This window comes from Scleropages formosus, chromosome 1 (genome assembly GCF_900964775.1).
Source record: "Scleropages formosus chromosome 1, fSclFor1.1, whole genome shotgun sequence".
Lineage (NCBI taxonomy): Eukaryota > Metazoa > Chordata > Actinopteri > Osteoglossiformes > Osteoglossidae > Scleropages > Scleropages formosus.
Window position 1 is genome coordinate 12,964,982 of NC_041806.1, and position 11,812 is coordinate 12,976,793.

General features: G+C 47.1%; 2 protein-coding genes across 3 annotated transcripts; both read left to right on the forward strand.

The window, feature by feature from the left end:
• Positions 1-2,808: 2,808 nt before the first annotated feature.
• On the forward strand, positions 2,809-4,576 carry exosc6 (exosome component 6). The gene has a single exon (XM_029255577.1). The coding sequence runs from the start codon at positions 2,823-2,825 to the stop codon at positions 3,669-3,671; it is 849 nt and encodes a 282-aa protein (XP_029111410.1). The 5' UTR covers positions 2,809-2,822; the 3' UTR covers positions 3,672-4,576.
• Positions 4,577-8,367: 3,791 nt separating this feature from the next.
• LOC108933982 (plasmolipin-like) lies at positions 8,368-11,315 on the forward strand. 2 transcript variants are annotated; one of them, XM_018751440.1, is made up of 4 exons: positions 8,368-8,577; positions 9,589-9,762; positions 10,216-10,332; positions 11,122-11,315. In XM_018751440.1, the coding sequence occupies exons 1-4, from the start codon at positions 8,422-8,424 to the stop codon at positions 11,227-11,229; spliced, it is 555 nt and encodes a 184-aa protein (XP_018606956.1). In that variant the 5' UTR covers positions 8,368-8,421; the 3' UTR covers positions 11,230-11,315. The 2 variants fall into 2 exon arrangements, with proteins under 2 accessions (XP_018606956.1, XP_018606955.1); XM_018751439.1 differs by lacking the exon at positions 11,122-11,315 and having other exon boundaries at positions 9,571-9,762; positions 10,216-10,563.
• The last annotated feature ends 497 nt before the right edge of the window (positions 11,316-11,812 follow it).

Here is an 11,812-nt window from a genome sequence, read left to right on the forward strand (position 1 = left end):
TGCAAGGTCCCTGACTCAAATTACCTCATTAAGTCTTAATAATTAGGAGTTGTCAGATATGACAACTGCCAGGCTTAATAAATTCCCTGATACTCCAAACCATGGGTTCCTCTAAGTAACTCAGTGAAGATATGAATGAGCGAGCGAGCGAGCGAGCTAGCTAGCTAGCTAGCTGATGTCTAAAAAGCAGGAGAAGGCTATAAAAAGATTGTGAAATGCTTTCACTTTTCATTGTTTGTAATGCCATCAAGAAATTATAGGTAAAGGGAACTGAGGAGGTCAAGGCAAGCTCTGGAAGACTAAGAAAATCTTCTGAGAGGACTGTTCATATGCTGGCCAGAAAGGCAAAGGCAAACCCTCATATGACTGCAAAGAAGATACAGGAAGGTTTGGCTGACACAGGAGTGGTGGTGTGCTGTTCCATGGGCAGTATTGCATGCAGAAACACAATCTGCTTGGAAGTGTCATCAGGAGGAAGCCTAATCTACAATGTCATAATAAAAGCCATTATCTATGGTATGCAAAACTGCATCTTGAAAAGCCAGAGGCCTTTTGGAAAGAAGTGCTGTGGACTGATGAATACACATACACACACTTTCAGAACCACTTGTCCCAGACAGGGTCATGGGGAACCAGAGCCTACCTGGTAACACAGGGCATAAGGGGACACACCCAGGACAGGACACCAGTCTGCCGCAAGGCACCCCAAGCGGGATTTGAACCCTAGACCCACTGGAGAGCAGGACTGTGGTCCAACCCACTGCACCACCACACCCCCTGATGAATACAAATTGAACTATTTGGCCACCATCAACAAAAATTCCTTTGGAAAAAAGGTGGAGCATTTGATGAAGAAAAACACCTTACCAACTGCTGAACATGGGGGTAGCTGCATTATGCATTGGGGTTACGTGGCAGAAGAAACATTGTTTGGGTATTGGGAAGAATGACTTCTACTAAACATTGTAACGACCTGCGTTACTGGTATTTAGAGGGGAAGATGTTTTGTGTAAATAAGTTGCATTATGGGGGATAATGTGAAGTGAGCGTGTGTAACCACCGGGGCACTTAAGGGGAAAATGATGGGGTGACTGTTTCCCAGTGTATTGGAAGAGGAGTCTGGAGTGCTAAACAGGCTGGTAAGGCTGGCTGTAAGTGCATTTCCTGGAGAAAATGGGGTCCTCAGACTAAGTGTGTTGTTTCCCTGGTGTTCTAATGAATTGCTTGTCAGGGATACTGCCTCCATGTCCTTCTTTGCCCCATCTAAACCCACAGTGGTGTGTGCTACAATATCAGCAAATTCTGGGGGCCAATGTTAAACAGTCAGCCAACAAGCTGATGATGAAAAGGGATGGTTTCTGCAAGACAGTAATCCAAAACATACCTAAAAATCAACCATGAGCTACTTGAAGGAGAGCAAGGTGAAGGTTTGGGAATGGCCCTCACATTCCATTTAATCATTAAAAAAATCAGTGGGTAGAGCTTAAACATGCTGTGCATGTGAAATAGCCCAATAATATTTTGTAAGTAGAAGTTATCTGCAAGGAAGAGTATGAAAAAAGTCCCTACAACAAGAACTGAGCGTGTCCAACCCAAGGGGAAAGTGAACAGTCTCTGCTTTTACAGAATGCTTTGCATGTTTTTTATGCACTGTTTCTTGCAGCAGTTGTTTACTACATTTCACTTACAAAATTACCTAAATACATCATTAGACCAGGGGTGCTCAAATGTTTGTATAAAACTGTACCACTGTACAAATTAGTATACATTATAGGAGTAGCTGTGTAAAGGCTTTTTTTAACTTATTAAACAGAACATGGCACATGTTCAGGAAGCATATAAGAGATGAGGGGCGAAATGAGCGAGAAAGATACTCAACAGTTCTAAAGGATGCAGGAAGCTCATTTGGCCAGAACCAAAAACATTTGCGCATGGGACCACCAAGTGGGCAGAGGGGCACAGCAGTCTGGCTGTGGTGTAGTAATGAGGTCCTATAAATATCAGGGAGCAGATCTGTTGATGGTCTTGTATGCCATAACCAGTCTTGAATTTGATGCAAGTAGCTACAGGAAGCCAACAGAAAGATATCAATAGGGGGATACATTGGATGGCTTTGGTAGGTCAAACATCTTGTACTATGGTATTCTGTATCAGATTGAAAGGTTTATGGCACAGGTGGAAGGCCAGACAGGAGAGAGTTGCAACTGTAGTACCCTTGAACAAGGTACTTACCCTAAATTGCTCCATTAAAATTACCCAGCTGTAAATGGGTAAAAAATTGTAAGCTTGTGATATTTGTAAGTTGCTTTAGGCATCAGTAAATGTAAAACAGGGTAAAGAAATGCATGAAAAGCACTAGTTTGGTAGCAATAAACAGTACTGCAATTCAAATTTGAAACTAAAAATATTCTGTAAATTATACTTTAAAATGTATGAATGCAGTGTAACGGACTAATATGCATGAACGCTGCCGCTTAGCAAACTGCAGCATCGGCTTCCACTGGAAGTTCCAGTCCACCCATTAAACGTTTGATGTCCTGGTCTTCATCCATTTATTCGCCATAGTCCAGTGACATAGTGACTGCATCCAGTCACTGTCCACATTCAAAAAACCCAGGTTTCCAAAAAAGATGAGTGTCTGAAATAAATACAAGCGTAGATGCATAACGCTGCCAATGTATTTTCAGCTACGCATGTTTTGCCTCCCCCCCTGCAGCAGAGGGCGCACAAATGAAGGCCTCCACTGTCCTCCTGGCTGCGTTACTTCCGGTGCTTTAAGGGGCGGGATTTTCCACCCTTCTTCTTCCTTACTAGAAGCAGCTATGCCGGTGGACACAAGGCGAGTGCGGGCTCCCGAGGAGTCGCAGTGCCCTCTGCTCTTCGTGCCCCTGTTGCCCAGGGGTCCACTGAGAACCGTAGCGCAGCCTGAGAAGGCGCGGGTTGACGGTCGGCAGCGAAGCCAGGTGGACGTGCGGCCGGTGTTTGCGCGCTGTGGCCTCGTAACCCAGGCCAAGGGCTCAGCCTACATGGAGGCTGGTAAAACGAAGGTGCTGTGCGCCGTGTACGGGCCGCGGGAATCCGAGCGCAAGGACGATACCGACATGAAGGCCGGGCGACTCGTGTGCGACTTCCGCTACGCGCCCTTTTCCTGTCCCAAGAGAGGCACCTGGATCCAGGGCAGCGAGGAGCGCGACGCGGCGCAGGCCCTGCAGGAGGCGCTGCGGCCCGGCCTCTGTCTGCACCGCTACCCACGCGCGCAGGTCGAGGTGAACGTACTGGTGCTCGAGCACGATGGCTCCGTGCTTGCGCACGCAGTTACGTGCGCGTCCATGGCGCTAGTGGATGCCGGCGTGGAGATGTACGACCTGGTTCTTGGCTGCGCGCTGCGACAGGACGGCGATTCGTATCTGCTGGACCCCACTCTGGCGGAGGAGAGTGGCGGCCATGCGACACAGCCCGAGGACAACCAGGGCGGCGTGACTGTGGCTCTGCTGCCCAGCCTGGGCCAGGTGTCGGGGCTGCACGCAGACGGCGAGCTGCGTGATGAGAGCGTGTCCGCTGCGGTGCGCGCTTGCATGGAGGGCTGTCACCGGCTCTACCCCGTGGTACGACGGGCGCTCGTGTACGCGGCACGCAGAAAGGCGGCGCCGCCTGGGGACGCGGACGACTGAAAGTGGCAGTGACTGCGCGTTCTTGGGTGTTGAAGGTGCACTATGAAGTGTTCACTTCCTCTCGGATCGGACACGTGCAGGACTCGCACTAACCCGCTCGGTCTTGCCTGCTGGCGTGAGGACATTGTACACCGCCAAGTGCGTTGTAGCTCATTATGGTATGTTTAGATTTGTCGTGTGTGTGTGTGTGTGTGTAGGTGGTGAATTTATGGTAAAACATATTAGTGTCCCAAATGGCATGTAACAAGACCACTCATGCAACATATCAAATTATAGATGTAATATTATGGTACAGTCCAATACTTCTATGCAAATTAGTTTTGGATCTGTCAATGCTATGACTGAGTTCCTTCTCGGATGGGGCCCTTGATGACGGTGGGAATGAGAGTCTGGAAACATGACTAGATCACTTGCTTCTCCTGCAGTAGTGGTTAGTGTGTTGGATTTTCACTCTGACACAGCTTCAAATGTCCCTTCCTGCTGTAGTTCCTTGGTCAATGTACAGTACATACACTGAATTTACCATAAAGATTACCCTGCTGGGTAAATGGGAGTATTTCACCTTGGAGAAATGCATTGCTGAAATTACATGATATCTAAGATAGCCACAGCAGAGACGATAGAACAAACATGCTGAATGTTGCCAGTTGAAGACCTATTCCTTCCCCAAACTACTAATGTTGAATTACTAGGGCAAGAATGCTCTGTGTTGTATATTGTTTCATAAGTGGCTGTTACTTTAACTGAGATTTAAGGAACAAAATTTTTTCATCGAGGTTTGTATCACTGTGGGTTTGATTGCATGTTCTTCCAACTCTGTGTGTTTGTCTGTGGTTGTAAGCTTTATTATGTCCCTTTCTCCTCACCTGCCATTTACATTTACTCATTTAGCTGATTCTCCCCCCCCCCCCCCCCCCCCAATAAAAGCAACTTATCAATGTTAAGATACTTAAACTGATTTTCCCACTTCCTTCCGAGCAACTCGGGTTAAGTAATTTGCTCAAATGTACTACAGCAGTAGGAGAGAATCCAACATTCAGAGCCAAGGGCTACAGTTCTAACCACTATGCTCTCAAGTCCAATGTTCTTGTTGTACCTTTCGGTGTCATCAGTACATTGTTACCCCAATACCTACAGGACCTGATCACTACCTGTAGCCAAGCAAGAGTGCTGTGGTTCTACACCTTTGTCACTTGGTGGTTCCACCCACAAGATGCCAAAATCAAAGCCTGTAGATTCTTGGTCTTGCTCCCACTGTGGTGAAATAAGCTCCCTGTGGTCCTCAGAGTTGAATCTCTGCTACATTCAAAAAGGCTCTCAAACCTCTCTCTTTCAGAGCCACATTCCTCGTGATCTCTTATGTATGCCACAAACTTTCCCTATGTTGTTCTTCCTGCCAATACTATACACAGCTATTTATACAGGCTTTTAAAAAGTGGTAGTGATTTTAAATGAGTTAGTGAAATTCACATTTGTTTACTCTGAGTTGTGGGGGGGTGTACAAAACAATGGAAACTACATGAAAAACATGTAAGTTTGAAGTACCTTGCTTCCAATTGCATACTGGGCTAGAGTGGCAGCTCATATGAGGCTGATGCCATTTAGCAGTGTTTGTCACTATAAAAGAGCTCTGATAGTGAGCACTTTGATATATGAGTTTTCAAAGCAACATGAGGAAACTACCAATCCAACTAGACTGAATTGCAGGTGCATTGGCCACAAAAAAACTGTGGAATTGTTTAATGCATGAAGGAGAACAGTCTGAAAAGCAATGACAACATATGGCAAACATGGACAAACTACATCAGTAAAGGGGAGCAGTGATTACAAATTGAAGCTCAACAACAGACAGTTCACAAGGCTAAATGCCTCATAAAGTACAGCCTCAGAAATTATCACAGAACTGAATAAGCACCTCTGTGGCCCAGTGTTAACCAATACTATACTCTGAGCTTCACAAAGCTGGAATTTATGGCAGGGCTGATATTTGGAAGCTACTTGTATCCAAGGCCATAAAGATGCACGGCCTTGCATAAAGAGCACAAAACCTGAGTGACAGAAAAAGTAATATGATCTAATGACTCACCTTTCACCCTGTTGCCTACATATGGATGGGTTCACATTTCCAAAGGATGTCTTTAACCCCCAATGTCTGTTGCCGGGGGGGGGTGCAGCGGGTTGGACCGGGTCCTGCTCTCCGGTGGGTCTGGGGTTCGAGTCCCCCTTGGGGTGCCTTGCGATGGACTGGTGTCCCCTCCCCCTCCAGCCTTAAGCCCTGTGTTGCTGGGTTAGGCTCTGGCTTCCCACAACCCTATATGGGACAAGCGGTTCAGACAAGGTGTGTGTGTCTGTTGCCAAGTTGTACATGATGGGGTATCCATAGTGGTATGGGCAGCCATATGCTGGTGGTCACTTGCCCCAATGTAACCAAAGTTTGGCTACATGAAGCCAATTTTACAGCTTAAAGCTTGCCCTATGTTGCTGACGATCTGTTTTTGATCATACGATAAATAAATAAATACTCAACCAAATGATTTCTCTTCATGGTTGTATAACGGTCCAGGGATATGAGGGAATTTTACAGGACCATGTGCATCTTATAGTCTGAATACTGCTTCTTCATGATGTTCTCATACTCCAGGATCACTGGAACTTTATAGGAAGCTCTGGAGCCTAGAGGTAGATTTCCACCTCTTTCATCTGTCAAAGATTTGGAGACTTTTCTTCTTGAAGAATGGAGCAGCATTCCACTACAAACTGTGTGCACACACACAAAAAATTAATAGGAAGGTGATCAGGAATAGTTGATATTTTGAGTTTTATGCAGCTCGTCATGTGATGAACATTGGTGCATGTGGTGGAAAGAAACTAACTGTACTTAAGAATTACACATTTGCAACTATGTCTCTTCCTCCTAATGGAATGCACAAATTATATTTTCTATGAGATGTATGTTGTCGGGGGCACGGTGGCGCAGTGCGTTGGACCAGGTCCTGCTCTCTGGTGGGTCTGGGGTTAGAGTCCTGCTTGGGGTGCCTTGTGGTGGACTGGCGTCCCATCCTGGGTGTGTCCCGGCGTCCCATCCTGGGTGTGTCCCCTCCCCCTCTGGCCTTACGCCGGGTAGGCTCTGGCTTTCCGCGACCCCGTATGGGACAAGCGGTTCAGAATGAGATGTATGTCATTTTGGAGAAAAGCGTCTGCTAAATGAATAAATATAAATGTAGTTGGGGGGCGTGGTGGCGCAGTGGGTTGGACTGGGTCCTGCTCTCCGGGGGGTCTGGGGTTCAAGTCCCACTGGGGGTGCCTTGCAACAGACTCGTGTCTTGTCCTGGGTGTGTCCCCTCCAGCCTTACGCCCTGAGTTGCCGGGTTAGGCTCCGCAACCCCGTATGGGACAAGCGGTTCAGAAAAAAGAAAAAGTAAATGTAGTTCAAGACTCATATGACTGCATTCCAAGAAGGACTGAAGTGTTTCTGAAGGCAAAACTAGTCCTTTTTTAGGTCCTTGATATATTGTTAAGTGTTAGGGTTATTTTGTCCACACTATGAAGAAAAGCATCTGATGAATAAATATTATTTTTGCACGTGGAGCTTAGAGACACAGATGAAACCATGGACTGTGAACTGTGGTGTGGTGCAATACAGCTCCCCAGCTCCTCAGGGGCTCCACAGCACCTCCACAGTGCCCCCTCTGGCATGAGAATGGCCTCGGGGCCTAAAGCATTCAGGCAGCACTCTTCAATAGAAACGTAGGTTGGAATCCTACTCCTGAAAGTGGTCTTTTTACTGAAATATATTGGTTTTTACTCAACTCACATTCCAAATATAGTGCCTGAAACAGCAGGTCTCGTGTCTCTGTCTAGTTTTCCTCAGAAACATTGTAACGCTTATTAATTGCTTATTCATCAGGAATATCATTTTCATCATCACTTTAATAGACACTGCAGTGCTGAGGTGACATGAATATGTTCAACATGGTGTGGGAACAAAGCCCAGAGCGCTGGCACAGCAGCACTACCCCTTGGTAGCTGATGGAGTTGTGTAGGACATGAACAATGTGACCCCATATTGTCCCTTTTTACCAGTGTTTACTGTAGTATAGAATGAGCTTGCACTTTATCTGGGCATTTCTGACATTCTAAGTGTATTCAGTATGAGCCAAAATGTGTAACCGGTACTGTTACACTCACACTGTAACACATACATACACGTAGTGAGCCGCAGAAGACTGTATAAACACAGTCACATAGTTTGTCACACCCCTTCATACCCATGTATGCAAAAAAGGTGTCCCACCTTTTCGGTTATTTTTCCATATGTGTGCGCTTCCATGCAGGGAATGTATTTTGCCCAGATAGTCCACTCCAGCTCTTGCTGAACTTAAATCCTGTCCTTCTCACATTCTGCAGTCACATGGGCTGTGAGGGTGGGTTGGGGATGCAGTGGGAGGAGGGGTGTGTCACTCACCTTCAGTCAGTGAACCTAGCAAGCACCACCATTTTACAAAGGGCCCCATCCACTCCCAGTCCCCTCCCAAACTGTTAATGTTCAACTTAGGTGAGTGTTAGGCAACGCCCACCTTCACAAAGACATGTGGCAGAACAAGTCAGCAGGTGAGAGAGATGTTAGTGAGGCAAGTCAGAGGAGCTTGAACCCATAGCTTAAACAACTCGCTAACTCTTGTGTTGGAGACAGGCACAAGAGTTGCATGTTCTGCGTGCTGCTGTTGTCTGAGGAGGTGAGGAGCATGCCATGGCTGAGTTCCCAGCTAAGGTCAGCACACAGACAAGCAGTCCAGCAGCACAGAGGGCCATTGGCTCTGGGTCCAAGTCCATCGTCTTGCAGTATGTCTCTGTGGACCTGCACTTCCTCGGGAGTGTCCCAGGAATCCTCCTGCTCGCTGAGATTGTGAGTACGCACGCACGCACACATGCACACAGATGTATAGAATGCAGCTGGTGGTGTGGAACTGCACCCAGATCTCATCGTGTGTGAATGGTGTTGCTTCCTGTTCTACTGAACTTCAGCCCCACTGACACCTACAGTGGCCCAGTTGGGACCAGTGCATATTAATTACACCCAAGAACACACACTCCTGGGAACACATAGTTCCACTAAGCACACACCATGATCTATTTTTGTACTTATATCCTGGAACAGAAAAAGTGCAGTTCCACACACCCATTGTGACCACAGGCACTGCAGTAGAGTGTACTGCCCAGAGGTGTGTAGTGCAGAGAACATCTGCAGTTTGTTCTGGATGCATAACTTCCAATAATAACAAGTAGCATGTGACAATGAGTGGGTGGAGCAGTGCAGGACTTTGACTCGGGGCTATTTGTCAAACAGGACTCCACTAAATGGTCTGAGATATGCTTCTTAATGCAGGTGGAATAACCAAGGCCCCCAGTCTGTGGCAAACAGTCAAGGCTGCTGCTCATTGTTCTGGTCCCCCAGTATGGGACAGGTTGCTACACACCTGTGTTTCCAGAACAACCTTCGAAAGTTGTGTTTGCCAAAGCCCCATCCACCGTGTATAGATATTTGAATAAACAGGTGACTGACTTAGGTCTGAATTCTCAGTTTTATGTGTTTTCTGGCACATGTTTTGCTGTATTTGCGACTCTGTGCCACTCTGACTTCTGCATGCTGAGAATTCCTGGGGTAACGTGGTGTTAACACCACGCTCCTCAGCTACCCTGTGTGCAGTGACAGATGGGCAGTGATGTTGGCCAAATGCCACATCTCTGTCAGTGGTGTTGGGTGTCACCATCGCACAGATGGGCACTTGGCAGACACACACACACACACACACACACACACACACACACACACAGATCTGCTATGGGGCTAAAAGTGACATGAGGGCACAGAATGAGCACCTTCGTGGTGCCCTCTCAGCCTCTTCTCCGGACACAGGTGCTAGGACTCCTCACTTGGTCCCTCACTGCCAGTACATCATACACTTGTGTCCCGGCCTACGGATGGGTCATGTTCATCAGCATCACACTCTGGATCCTCACCGTCACACTGTTCTGCATCCTCTTTCTCGGCATCCAGCAGAAGCTCAGCTTCCTGCCCTGGCAGCTCATGGTGAGTTTCTGTCTACTCCATCATGCATGCATGGCCTCCGCAAACACAGGTGGACATGAGCGCATGCCCAACATACACATACTGGCATTAAGGCACAGTCAGTAACATACACATCTCTCAAAGGTCATATGGACAGCAGATGTTGTATATAACTGAACAGTACCTTTGGCTGTATTATTGCCATATCAACCTCTCTCACACACGCGCACAAACACACAAAGTCTGCCGCAAGACACCCCAAGCAGGACTCAAACCCTAGACACACCAGAGAGCGGGACCCGGCCAAGCCCACTGCACCACCGTGTCCCCCTCGCCCCCCTCACCACATCAATCATTGATAGATATTATAATTTGTATATGAGAGATCATGTACAGATGTTGCAGTGTGAATAGATGTTTACCCTGACTAGCAGAGAGTCGCTCATGATTCGTATGGACATTGATGATCACCAGGTGCTGCTATTCAATGGTGTCGCTGCGCTGGTCTACCTTACCGCCTTTCTGGCCAATGCTTCCTTTGTGACACCGTTCAGTGGCACTGCCGACTTCAACCCCCTAGCAGCTGCTGTGGTGAGTGGATGCCATCTGAGTAAGTCACAAACTCGCAGGGAGGACACGGTGGGATGCAACCCAGACACACTAACTGACAGTAAAAACAAGCTGAGATGAAACCCAAATGCAAAAATTCACAAGAAAAGAAGGCACTGAGATGTGGCCCAAACACACAAACTCACAGGGAAAATGCAATTGGATGCAACACAAACACACAGACTGACAGGGAAAATATACTGGCATGCAATCCAGAAACACAAACTCACAGGGAGAAAGCACTGGGATGTGACCCAAACACAAAAAGAAAAAAAAAAAATCAGGAAAAACTCAGACATGCAACCCAAACAATGCAAACTCATAGGAAAACACACTGGGATGAGATCCAATCACATAGGGAAAATGCACTAAGATGTGACCCAAATCCACAAAGTCACACAGAAAATGAAATGGGATTTGACTCAGAAACACAAACTCACAAGGTAAAAACACTCAGATTCAAGACAAACACAGAAATTCACGGGAAAACGTACTGGCCAAGAAGAAACTGATAGGGAAAATGCAGAGATGTGCAACCCAGACACACATCCTCACAGGAAAAACACACCGGGATGTGACCCAGACACACAAACTAACAGGACAAATGCACTGAAATGCAATCCAAAACCGGTACTCACTGGAAAACACACTGGAATGCAGCCCAGACATTCAAAGGGACCGCAGGCCTGGCAGGAGGACATTCAAGCGCCACTACAGCATGATTGCACCTGATTTCACCAGTCTGAGAGGTGTCTTCCATGCTCCCCGCAGCTTTTTGCAGTTTTGGTGACTTTGGTCTACAGTATGAGCACCTTCTTTGCGCTCATGGCTTGGAGGGGTGACAGCGGCATCACGGCCAACACTACTGTTCCAGTGTAGCTCCCCACTGTGCATATGCTGAACGCACCCAGTGCTGCTTTTGGTCCTCACCACTCGGGAGCAACAGATGATCAAATCTGGAACCGCCAGCCCCTACATGCAAACTCACAATTACTGTACACATCACCGTTGTGTCAGTTGTTGCATTTGTAAAGCATAAATGACTTTAAATACATACTGTTTCTCTGTGTATAAATAACAGTCTATCCACAGTTGGAAGATACAGGACCGCCAAACCTGTAGCTAGAGGGGTGTCAAGCTCGTAGTATACGTGCTTCCTCACTATTGCTTGTACTTCATGGTTTTCAGGACATGGGGTCCTCAACTTATGAACACAACTGGGAGTGGAAGTCAGTTTGTAACTCTGTTTGTAATGAAAAGACCAATGTACAGCACGTTTGAGAACATTAAGCAAACCACACGTGTGCAGAACCATCCAGTGCGAAGCATTAGTGTGTCATGCATACGGCTACAATGAGAACCCAGCAGACCTACTCTCTGCAATGGCTTTACTGGCACATTATGAATACATAGACCGATAGCCTCAAGTTTCAGGGTTCAGTCTCAGGGAGGGTTCTTGTGG

Coding starts and splice junctions, on each gene's coding strand:
- exosc6 (XM_029255577.1), top strand. CDS start 2,823: ATGCCGGTGGACACAAGGCGAGTGCGGGCTCCCGAGGAGTCGCAGTGC.
- LOC108933982 (XM_018751439.1), top strand. CDS start 8,422: ATGGCTGAGTTCCCAGCTAAGGTCAGCACACAGACAAGCAGTCCAGCA. Junction 8,578..9,570: donor TCCTCCTGCTCGCTGAGATT/GTGAGTACGCAC, acceptor GTGCCCTCTCAG/CCTCTTCTCCGGACACAGGT. Junction 9,763..10,215: donor TCCTGCCCTGGCAGCTCATG/GTGAGTTTCTGT, acceptor GATGATCACCAG/GTGCTGCTATTCAATGGTGT.